Source organism: Cupressus sempervirens, chromosome 9 (assembly GCF_028749045.1).
Source record: "Cupressus sempervirens isolate cs-2001-9-10 chromosome 9, ASM2874904v1, whole genome shotgun sequence".
Taxonomy (NCBI): Eukaryota; Viridiplantae; Streptophyta; class Pinopsida; order Cupressales; family Cupressaceae; genus Cupressus; species Cupressus sempervirens.
In genome coordinates this window covers 407,963,310-407,975,842 of record NC_143126.1, presented here as the reverse complement: position 1 = coordinate 407,975,842, position 12,533 = coordinate 407,963,310, and the positions used below count along the sequence as shown (strand labels likewise).

Genomic DNA, 12,533 nt, shown 5'->3' with positions numbered 1-12,533 from the left:
TTTTTTTATCTCAATCTACAGTTGAAGCTTAATATATAGCTGCCTCAAGTAATTGCTCACAAGCAATTCGGATTAAGCAAGTCTTGGCAGCAATAAATGAGAAGTGTACAAGACTAGTTACTATCTATTGTGATAATACAAGTGCTAACAACATATCAAAGAATCCAGTCCGACATCCCAAGACATAGCATATTACAATTATCATTTTCTAAGGGAAAAGGTTCAAGAGAAATAAGTAACAATGGACTATAGGACATCAAAGAAACAAGTTGCAGATATATTCACTAAGCAGAGATTGGATCAGCTCAAGGAGATTCAATCAAAGAATACATGCCAATTGATGTTTTTGTATCAATAGTTGGTTTTGCAAGTGATTTTGGTGTTGGTGATCTTTGCATTGCCATCAATGTCAAAGGGGCAAATTATTAGCATAACTAATTGTTGATTTTAGTGATCAAAATGTTATGGCATAATTTTTATGGTTGTTGGATCAGTTATTTTGTTGTCATTGATGTCAACTTGATGGTTGGCTATGAACTCTATATTGGGAGGCTAAATTTTATACTGTGCACAAGGCAAATCAAGTGTGTAGTTGGTTTGTGTGAAAAGTTAGAGTGTGTGATGGATATCGAAGTCTAAGAGACATCTCTAGTTGTTGTATGTGCAATTTCATGTAGTGCACATAAGTATGGAGCGAGTTACAATAGATTGAAGTGAGATAGTGTCATCGAGTTAATTAGTTTATGACAAACAATGAATGATTTGATATGGTTTAGGAGATGAAATTGAGGATTTATGACGTTTACTTAGTTGCTTGATCATGGTGACAATTGTGTATGATTTGTTGAAGATAATTCAGGAAGAAAAATGAAGAACAAGCTGAATGCTTGTGTTTGATCTTGAACCAATAACATGTAGGCCATTTCTGGTAGATCTTTCGGGATGTAAAGTTGGTTGATGATGTGACAATGACATGGAACCAATGTGTTATGATGGATTGGTTATACATTGTTAGTTATGATGGAATTTCTTGGAAGTGTGCATGTTCATTGGAAAAAGTGATACTGTCATATGTTCTTAGTTGAATGAATGTGTGATTCAAATGGATGATCGAGTACTACCGGTTGATGATGGATTAGGGTTTGGTAATACATTTTGGTCAAGCTATGGTTGATTTCAAGTGTATCACGTTTAGGTTAAGCCAGTGGATTACCTTAAAGTTGAGAATTATATTTATATGGCAGAACGTTATTTTTTAAGTGTGAGAATGGATAGTGAGATCGTAAATGGTTGTGTGATCCAGCTGGTAGCTAAATGTTTGAATTGGATATGTACAAGCAATGTTGAAGTGCTATTTTCAGCTCACTCTTCTTGTTGAGTCTTAATGGGTTATCAAGTTTAAAGCCTCTAACTAGGTCACTTTTCACAAAGTGGGCAGGATCTTAAAAAGTATAGAGTTAATTCATTTGACATAATGGCTCATTAATTTAACTTAGAAAATCCTTTAACAAGGTCTACTCCTAACTAGGGGTCATTGTAAGCTCCTAATAGGGCCAATCCTTTAGCAGGGCACATTTCAAAAAAGCCCAAGATTTGTGGGTATTAATTCCCATCGTGGTTTTTCAATTTGACCAAGGGTTTCCAAGATTTAAAAATATTGGTGTTACTTGTGTGGATGCTTTTATTAGTTGTCTTATTCATAGTTTCACAAGTTCACATGGAATGAATGAATAAGTGTTAGATCTAATCAGTACTGTGAAGTTTAGTTAGTGTTTGATTCTAGTTGATTACCGATTCATCGACCCCAACCCACCCCCCCAAATAATGTAGGACCTTAAGTATATTAATAGTAGCAACCCTTCCAAATCGACTTCTTTGGCTTCAACTCTCAAACTTCCTTAATAAGGGCACAACAAAATGCATTTATGGATACCTTTTTAGCTCTTCTATCAAACACTCCAAATCCAAACTTGGGTTTTGCATTTGGCCAAGGAAATTGAATGCTATCCAAATTAAGCTTATAGTTCTAGTTTCTTGGGGTTTGTTAAAACTCTTCACCAATTGGCTTTCCTTGACAAAAGGCTATCATCCCATCTTTGCCCATGCCCCAAGATGTTTAATCATTCATTAGGTCACACGCACAGTCCTTGGACCGCTTTGCAACTCACCTTCGTCCTCTTCTTCGCTTGTCAAATCCAAATGCCAAGCCTAGGGCATGACTCCAAAATTCAGAATTTGTTTGCACCAGTCTAAACCAATTGCATAGTATAATACATACTTAGACCTAATATTTCCTAAAGAATTGGCCAAATCCAACAGTGAATGTTAGGCAAACACCATTTGTTCGCAAAGACCTAGGGTTTGGAGGGTTTTTTGGCTACGTGCACCAAAACTGTTCGATCTCTCTAATCCTTGCACCAATTGAGACCAAATCAATTGCAAATGAAAGTGCATTCACAAGATTAAACTACTACGCCAATGGATATGGTCTACCAATCAACGATTGTTTGTACAATTGCAAAGAACTAAGGAACTGCAAGCAAAATCAAAATTGATTAGTTCAAAAATTTCTCCTTGCATCCCAAAATCAGGTTACATTGTCCTTCAACCATTTGTGGCATATACCTTCTCATTACAACTATCCTAACAGGCTCCAACCGAAATTCAAATTAGCTTGTCAGGTTACATGATTACATCATTTTGTCAATATCCACAATTTGACAACATTGACAATTTTGCAACAAAAGTTGCTTTTCCTTTTACAACTCAATCAAGACATGAAAACTTGGTCACAAATAATTCAAGTGAACTCCAAAGAATGTCTAATCCCTTTCTATAAACCTAGGGTGGAGAATGACCGACCATGTTTAACCATAATGTTCCTAAAGCATCATAAAATACAAAATTGGCACTATTGGTCTTAATACAACTTATCCAAATATGAAATGGTCAATACAAGACCTTATTACATCACAAACATGTTCAAGCCATTCAAATGTTTCCAAGAGTCATTCAAACCCTTGGGTGCCCTGCACCAGACTCCCTCGGCTAAAGAGAACTGAAGTCCCTTGAGGAAGCAAGTGTGCAACAATGGTTTCATGTTTAATGATGTTTTCACCATTCATCTTAGAAGCATCCTCATCAGGTGAGCCACCCCACTACACAAGGTATTCTTTGTATGTTTTGTTTCTAGTTCTTTTAAGCACCTTCGAATCCAAAATCTTCTCAAGTTCCATTGGTTCATTAGGTGGAAGTTACTTGAACTACTCAACTTCATCTTCTTCATCAATAACTACATCCATAGTATCCTTCTAGGGAAACAAATCACAAACATTGAAAATGGGTGAGATTATTAATCTTGGTGGCAAATCAATTTCATCTACATTGAAATCAAATTTATGCAATATTTAGCAAGGACCAATCTTCCTCATCAAAAGCTTGTTAGGTTGTCCTTTATGAAGCCTCTCCTTCTTCAAATAGGTCATTACTAAGTTGTCCACCTTGTATTGAACATCTCTTCCTCTCATCTACTTTGGACTTGCTTTTCTCTACCTATTTCTCCAATGCTCCCTTGAACATGTCATGAATATCTTTCATAGTGACTACAAAATCTTCTCCTTAGGCACTTCCTTCTCCATGCCATTGAGATCTCTCAACTCCAATATTCCCTTTGAATGTGTCCCATACACGACCTTAAAAGAACTTCTACTAATACTCATGTTCATAGAGACATTGTAAGCATATTTTGCTTGACTAATGACCATATCCCATTTTTGTCCATGTTGCTTTGTTAAACATCTTAACAAGTTGCCAAGAGATATGTTTACTACTTCAATTTGGCCAGCAATCTGAGGGTGATATGTAGATGTGAAAGACAATTGTGTGTCCAACTTCTTCCACAAGGTACACCAAAAGTGTCCTACAAACTTTGAATCTCTATTATTGACAACGTTTAGAGGTAAGACAAATTCTAACAACTTTCTTGAAAAAGAGACACATAATATGAGATGCATCATGAGTGGCTTTAAAAGGGATATAGTGGGCCATTTAACTAAACCTAATTCACAACCACAAAGATATTATCATGTCCTTTAGGAGTCCTAGGAAGGCCTAAAATAAAGTCCATACTTACACTCTCCCAATCTCTGTTAAGAAGAGGTAAAGGCTAATAGAGGCCTATATTAGAAGAGGTTCTTTTATCCCGTTGACAAACTTTCGATAAACTTCCTAACATTTATTTGCAGTTTGGGCCAAAAATAAAATCTCCTAACCTGTTCTAGACTCTTGCCTAGGCCAAAATGTTCACCTAGGCTCCAATTGTGCTTCTCTGCAATGATGTTCTCTCTCATGGAACATTTTGGGATACAAAGTTGGTTGCCTTTGGAATGGTAACTTATCCTACAAAAAAAACTCAAAAAGCTCAACATGACAAGTGTTCAAAAAGTTAGAACAAACCTCACATGACTCCTTAAAGTCAAGGTCACCTTTGTACAACTCTTTGAGGGATTCCACCTCCATACTTTAAAACTACTTAGTGCATCTACTACTTTATTAGCTTTCCCCTTCTTATGTTTGACTGCAAAGGTATAAGCTTGCAACTACTCTACCCACTTGATGTGCTTGCAATTCAATTTTTCTTGTCTATTGAGGAAACTAAGGGCATGATTATCAGTGAAGACAATGAATTCCCTTGGCAAAAGGTAGTGTCTTCATTTGTTAGGGGCTTGGACCATTGCATACAATTCTAAATCATAGGTTGAGTGTTTTCTCTTTGTATCATTTAATCATTCTGAGAAGAAGGCTACTAACCTTCCTTTTTGACTTAATATTGCACCTGTTGTCACATTATTGGTATCACTTCCACAATGAAAGGTTTATTGAAATCCGAGAGTACCTAAATCAAAAATTGGGCCAGTCTACCCTTAAATATTCTAAACTCTTGTTCGTACTATCAATACACGAAAACTCACCTTTGTTGTTCCCCTTAGTTGTGTCAAGGATAAGAGAACAAATCTGAATGAAATTTCTCATGAGCTTCCTATAGAAGGTTGCTAAACCATGAAAACTTCTAACAATACCTACATTCCCTAGTGTTGGCCAAATCAAGATTGCCTCCACCTCTAAAGGATCCATCTTTAGATTGCCCTTGAGAATGAAAGAACCTAAATACACCAATTCTTCCTTCGTGAATTCACATTTATCCAAATTAATCATATTTAGGTTGCTTCACTTTTGTCCTACTATAAATAAGGATATCATCAAGATAAACTACAACACATTTACCAATAAAAGCAACCAATGTCTCACTCGTCAAGCGCATGAAGATACTAGGTGCATTGCTTAGGCCAAATTGCATAACCATCCATTTATATAACCCCTCATTAGTTTTGAATGTTATCCTCTAAAAAATTTCCCACTTTTCCTCTACTATCATGTTTTCCTTTCCTCCTAAGTTTCTCCTCAGTCCTTGATGCCAATTGAAAGCATTCGTCTACTGTCTTAAGTATCACCAAACTTATTTCATCTCAAATGACATACCTAAGCCCACTTGTGTATCGAGTCACCTTCTCCCTTTCATCTTCACAATGTTTGACTCTCATGCTCAACCTCTAAAACTCTATCCAAGTCCCTTTGCTTCAAATTGTGGAACTTCTTGATGTTTTGGATCTCATAAGCTGCAAGCATAAATTTACCTTGAAAACTGTCACCATCCTACTCCATTTGTTGATCATATTCTTTCCTAGTATTTCCCTTTTAGTCTATATATAATTTCACCATACTAAGGCATATCCTCTCAACCTTGATTTTGCAAATTTGACATTTTTATTGTCTACCACCTCCTATATTCAAAGTAGCTCTCTAAGGCTTCTATTCAATCAATGAGCTCATCTCCATCCAATTTCCCATTGAATGTAGGAACTTCCATCTCTGCCTCAGCACCTTCTCTATGTGCTTCCCTTTTGGCATTTACAAAAGCCATTTGTTCAACAAGCAAATCTTGGGTCAGATGTCTTCCTTCATCCTCCTGTGTCTCATCACCAATGGGTTCAAGTGTTTGTGCCTTATTCCTACACATTTGCAAGCTTACAATGGCTGGACAAGGCAAGTTCTTGTTTTCTTTTGTTTTTGTTCTAGTTTTCTTTTATTTTTCCATTTCTCTTTCATTCTTCATAAGATCTTTCCATTTTTATCAGAAATTTTCATTTTCTTGCATATAAATTATAAAATGAACTTTTATCTAATTTATTGCCATAGGAAAAGATACAACAATGGCGACCTACAGCTTCATTTGTAGGCAATACCGAACAAAGAATATAACCCCACTTTGATTCTCCCCTATGGAAGTATATGGATATTATAAAACCCCTTCCAAGAGGTGGTGTGCTTTGTTGGGGATGTAAAGGTTGCGGTGTAGAAAGAAATAGTTTCTTATTATCATGACGGAGGGCATTTGTGTGGATACACTAGAAGAGGAGTCAAGAAATGTACTGGAAAAAAATGTGCACTATATCAAATGAAACCATGTTGACATATATTGAAGAGCATGAGGCAGCAAAAGAGAGAGGATGTAGGGCAGCCGAACTCAGTAGCAACAGAAGTAAGAAAAGAGCAAAGGGAATGCTACACCCCCCCCAGATGTTATGGTGCAAGACCACCCCTTTTTTAGAACCGTAGCGAACACTAAGATTGAATCTGTACCCCTTACACACAAAAGAAAGGAACCACTAGAAACTAATTTTCAAAATATTAGTCGGGAAATTGCTAACATTAAGGTGGAAAGATGCTTGTATGCAAACGGGTTGTCCTTTAATGTTGTTTGTTCTCCATTTTAGAAGGACATGTTGAGGGGTGCCAATTAGGCTCAAAGAATAGGCTATTAAGGCCCTGGCTTTAAGAAAGTATGCACCACCTTGTTGGATCAAGAGGTCTAGCTAATTGAAGATCAATTGAAGTCCATAAAGGATTCATGGGTATAGACAGGGGTGACAATTGTTTGAGATGTGTGGAAGGATTCCAAGAACCATCCTTTGATCAATGTTCTTGTGGTGTCCCCTAAAGGGGCAATGTTTCTGAAATCAGTGGACTATGAGGGCCAACTAAAAGATGGGCCATTTATTGCTAATATCCTAATTGAGGCCATTGAACAAGTGGATGCTAGAAACATTCTCCAAGTCATAAGGGACAACGCAAAGCATTGTAGAATTATTGGTATATTGGTTGAAGAGCGATATAAGCATATCTTTTGGACACCTTGTGTGGTCCATTTGCTCAATCTTATGCTACAAAAGATTGGGAACCAAATTGAGTGGATCAAAACAATGTACGAATGTGCTGGGGCATCCACATGTTTGTCACAAACCACCACATGACTCAATTTCTTTTCAAAACCTACTCAAAACTTGAGTTGCTGAAGGTAAATGAACTTGAACTCAAGTTGGTATTTTAATTTTAAAATTTGACAAGTTCTGATTTTTCATATTTTGCTTGTGCAATGCATATGCTTTTCTAAAATATGTATCTAATAGTTGTTTATTTTGCTCTAATTTATGTCACGGGTTGTTGAGGCTTGTTTTGCATCAAATATAATCATCTTGAGACTTGTGCAAGTGAAAGAGGCAGTGCAAGGTATGGTAATCAGACACAATTGGGGTGTATGGAAGGAAAGGAACACTGATAGGTATTGGATGACTCGTGATGGGAACATGTGGAATATCTCCTTAAGTTCACCAAGCCCATTATGAGCATACTTAGGTACACTAGCATGGATAGACCTTGCCTTAGAGAGATCTATGATGGCATAGACTCAATGCTTCAGAAGACCAGGCAAATTATAAATAAAGCAAGGGGTATTCGATGACTCATGATGGGAACGTGTAGAATATCTCAAGTTCACCAAGCCCATTATGAGCATACTTAAGTACACTAACATGGATAGACCTTTCCTTCGAGAGATCTATGATGGCATAGAATCAATGCTTGAGAAGATCAAGCAAATTATAAATGACAAGGAGCAAGATCCACAAGAGACCTTCTTTAAACAATAGCAAGCAATTATTGTTGAAAGATGGAACAAAATGACAGCTCCACTACATTTTCTTACCTATGCCTTGACGCCCAAATACTATAGCTCTCAATATTGTGATCTACTAGGAAGGTTGCCACCTTATAGAGATATAGAAGTGTCTGACAGATACCAAGCAGCATTTAGAAGACTCTTTCCTAATGATGATATGAGAGATGTAGTCATGGATGAGTTCATAGAGATTGAGAATGCTAGAGGTCTAAGTAACAATGCTCTTTGTCATCAGTTCAAGAAGGATGCTCATAGTTGATGGTATCTCCATGACCAAAGATTCCAAACATTGCAGCCCCTTGCAATCAAAGTTATATCACAAGTAAGTTTTATTTAAAAGAAATTAGCTCACTTTATCCTTTAAACGGTCATGACTAGAAAGTTATCTTAATTTTTTAATAAGATTGAATTTATTTATTTTATTGTTTACCATGTGTTGTCTTCATAGGTTGCTAGTTCTGTTGCATTAGAAAGAAATTGAAGCACCTATTCTTTCATTCACTCGATGAAGTGCAATAGGTTGCAATCAAAAAAGGCAGAGAACTTGATATTTGTGCATTACAACTTACGCCTTCTTTTGCACGAGAGTAAAGAATACAAAGGAGAGACAAAAAAGTGGGACGTGAGTGTCACCCGTGAAGATTCGAACCTGTGATCAAGCTCTCATACCACTTGTTACAGTGGCGATTGTCACTGCATCAAAATATTGACCTTTTATAACCTGATACTCATACAACCACTAGACTTATAGAACATACATGAGGTCGATAAACCATGTCACGAATCCCAAAGGGGAACATTGGCAGTTAGTCCAACATATCCATATTCATGTTCTATCAATCCCATTTCCATATAGAATATGTATGCAAACACAGTGCAGGGACTTAGTAATTTTTTCCCAGAAACTAGAACACCTGCAGTTTCATTTTGATATAATGATCTTCATTATCAACATGTTTAATTGCAATTACAATAACCAGTCCTGCAATATTATTTAGTTATCTTTCGTGCAAATCATATTTTGAATATATGATAAAATAATCCTGGCACTAAATCTTATTCCTCACTAATTGCTTTCGCTGTAACTGAAAATGGCATTGCATTGTAAAATAGAAAACCATGTTACAGCAGCTAAATCAAGAAAATATGGTATTATTACTGATTCAAAAGAAAACAGAACAAGTTCCTAACCTGATGTATAGCTTTGATTTCCATGTATCCCACTTTCCATTTTGTTTTGAACTGATCCAATATCAACTATTTCAACAGGAAGAACACTGGATTTTGCCAGATTATTAGCACCTAATAAATCATCAATGTTCTTTTTATCATTGGTAGAAGGAAAATTTTCTATATTCTCTTTCACAATTTCTTTGATTCCGTTCTGTGCATGACACTCATTGTTGCTGCTTTGAGATCTATTAACTACGGCAACTTCAGCAAGGTTGACATTGCAATTTTCCAATGAAGTAAACCTGGGTAAAATATCAGGGTTAACTTTGTTACTGATTTCTATTAAATTGTCTGCATCCTCTTTAAGAGCTCTATTTTCTTTACCACTAACACAAATCTGCTCTTCTTTGTGTGTCTCAATCTCCTTTCCATTCTCAAATGCACCTATGTCAGCACCTTTGACTTCAAGGTCTACAGAACTGAACTCTGACAAACTGCTAGTGCCCGATACAGCATGAGTGTTCTCTCTATTATTGATTTGAGATAAACTTTCTAAATCGTCTTTCACAATCTCATTGACTTCAGTACATGTATGACACTTTGCATTTAAAACTGACCCACATATCTCAATCATCTTGCCGCTTTGAGATGCGTCAATGTCCGCACCTTCAACAAGGTCAATGTTGACTTTTTCCAAGGTTGTATTCCCTGATACTGTATCTGTATTATCATTCTTGTTGACTTCCAGTGAATTGTCTGAGTACTCTTTAAGATCTCTATTTGTACCACTTATACAACTCTGATCCTCTTCTGCAAGCAATGTATTTTCCCGTGCCTGAACATTACTCGTAACATCAATTTCCGCAATTCTCACTCATTAAGCAAAATATAATAATACAGAAAGAAACAACAGAAAATTTTTAAAACAATATAAACTTAACATACTCACCAACAAAAAGTTAGCATTTTCTTTTTCATTATTCTCGTCTCCATTATGTAAAAGGTTATTTTGATTGCCGCAAGCTTCCAAGACGAGGGATTGTACCTCAGCTTCTACCACCTGTAACAAATCCATAGAGTATATTATTATAAAAATGTTCCATACTAAGGACCTCATATAGTCTGATCCTAAAAGCCTGTGAAGAAACATGCACCAGAGTATTAAATCTATAACTCAAATTCTGGCATGGCTTACTAATAATGGGTCACTACTGCAATCGCTCCTTGTCAATGGTTCAGCTTTGGCGATATTCTGACAGCCAACATCTTGGGGCATAAGGAATGGTTTTGAATTCTCATACTCAGATCCAGAATCCATTATTATGTTTCCAGATCTATGAGCTATCTGTAACTTCTCATTTTCATGTTCCAATGAAGCACAGTGTTCCTTTAACATTGCTATTTCATTTGATAGCTCTAAGGAATGTTCTCTCTCTTTTTTCAGCTCTATTTCAAGGTCATCACTGTACTTTTTCATCATCTGCAAAAGAAGAAAAATTAAGGAACATCAAAACTAAAATTCATTGTAAAACTCAATTCATCAAATCAAATCAGTCATTTTTTAGCCGCTGATATTTGCGAACTGGCTAATAGTGGTCAAAATTTAGCTAATAGTTCAAGACTTAAGGTAGCCTAAATTGCCACGTTTTTAAATATTTTTTATTATTGTCTTCTTTAGATTGACAAAGAATTTATTTTATTAAAAAGTTTAACGCAAATATTCACCACAATATTTAATAGATGATTAGATTAGATTCCCCCAAAGTTTATGAGTGATCATAGAAATATAAATTAATTTGCCAATAATATATCATAAGTCTTAGTTAAATCAGGGCCGTATCTCCAATTCTTAATTACCACCATTGCTTCAAATATAATCGAATGGTTCTCATTGTATTCCATGAGGTAAAATGAATCTATTCAATTTGTAATGCGTATAGAGACTGAAATTTGTTTTGGATTGTTGATCTCAATGAAAACCAATGGTTTCAATGGGAACTTCTGAGCCCCGTGAGAATTACAAAAAATAGTTTCATTTATCTCCATAGAATACAATGACGGTTGCTAGTTTATATTTTAAATACATGGTAACAAATAAAGATTAAAAGTGTTGACTTGGTGGTCAGGAATCAGGACCTCCTTGAGGACTCGTGATATAGCTCATCTGCCTTCTGTGAGTCAGGTTAAATCGAGAATTTGTATCAGGCATTAACAATTCGGCCTTTGTGGGCCACGGAAAGTGATTCCAACAAAAATTCTATCCCTTGAACTCATCAATGATTTTCAATTTTAGGCCTCAGCCTTTGATTAAGAATTCTATTTTTTTAAATGGAAGGATTAGTTGTAGTAATTAATGTATAACTGTCCAAGATTCAATAGCTTTTTCTAAAGAAAAATGTGATTTTAATGAATCAACAATAAAACAAATATTTTATTCAAAAAACAAAGGAGGGATTCACTGGTAGAAATCAATTTTTTTTGCAAAACAAAAAAAGAAATATTCACCAATTATTTAGATCTTGTTTTTAGTGAATGTTTCTTAAAGTTATCCATAAATCATATAGAGTGCTTTCACTAGAAATGTTTATCATTTACTATTTTTTAGAGATCCCTAATTCAATTATTCCTTGAACACCAAATAGTATCTACATGTAAAATGCCGAGCAAATTAGCATGTTACCAATGTTGTGAGTTTATTCATGATATAGAAATTTAACAAAAACAACAAAGGATTCCGAAAGCACACCAGTGCTTAGATACACAACTATCGTATAGAATGTTCTCATCTCACAGAAATTACTCAGCTGAAATTACTTCTTTGTTATATAATGTTGAAATTAGAGAAACAGTGGCAATATTTGTTAGAATAGGTTGAGAGAAATAATCTCACAATCTGACAAACTATATCAATATTCAAAAAAATGCAAGTAATCTAAAACAGAGTCACATAAATCATGAAAAAAATCCAAGCCAATAGGAGCATTTTTCAATAGACCTCTAAACAGAAATATAATTGGCTACCTTGGCTTCTAATTGGTAATCTTTCAGCACAACAGCCAAAGCCGTTTCGTATGCTTCCTTAAGCCTTTCTGCTCGCTCATTAAATTGCTCAGCAGCCTCCATGGATATTTTCTCTCTCAGTTGTTCTTCACTGGAAAGAAGCACTGAAGAGTCCCTGACGTGTGTTTGTTCTTCACCTTCGCAAGAGGCATCTACCAATGAAAGGCTACATGAGGAATTCAAGTCCTCCGCAATAGCTGTCATCATAAAAAGCCCAATAACAGCA

The 12,533-nt window shown here is 35.7% G+C and overlaps 1 protein-coding gene across 2 annotated transcripts in view; it reads right to left on the bottom strand.

Annotated features, from left to right (window-relative positions):
- The window catches only part of LOC149538989 (ATP binding microtubule motor family protein), a 172,559-nt gene that overhangs the window by 40,446 nt on the left and 119,580 nt on the right, over positions 1 to 12,533 (bottom strand). For both annotated transcript variants that reach the window (XM_089800375.1, XM_089800376.1), the window contains exons 12-15: positions 12,269 to 12,504; positions 10,443 to 10,727; positions 10,197 to 10,307; positions 9,266 to 10,082 (exon numbers count right to left, since the gene is read on the bottom strand). In XM_089800375.1, the coding sequence (XP_089656501.1) occupies positions 9,266 to 10,082; positions 10,197 to 10,307; positions 10,443 to 10,727; positions 12,269 to 12,504 (1,449 nt within the window). The remainder of the gene's footprint in view (positions 1 to 9,265; positions 10,083 to 10,196; positions 10,308 to 10,442; positions 10,728 to 12,268; positions 12,505 to 12,533) is intronic.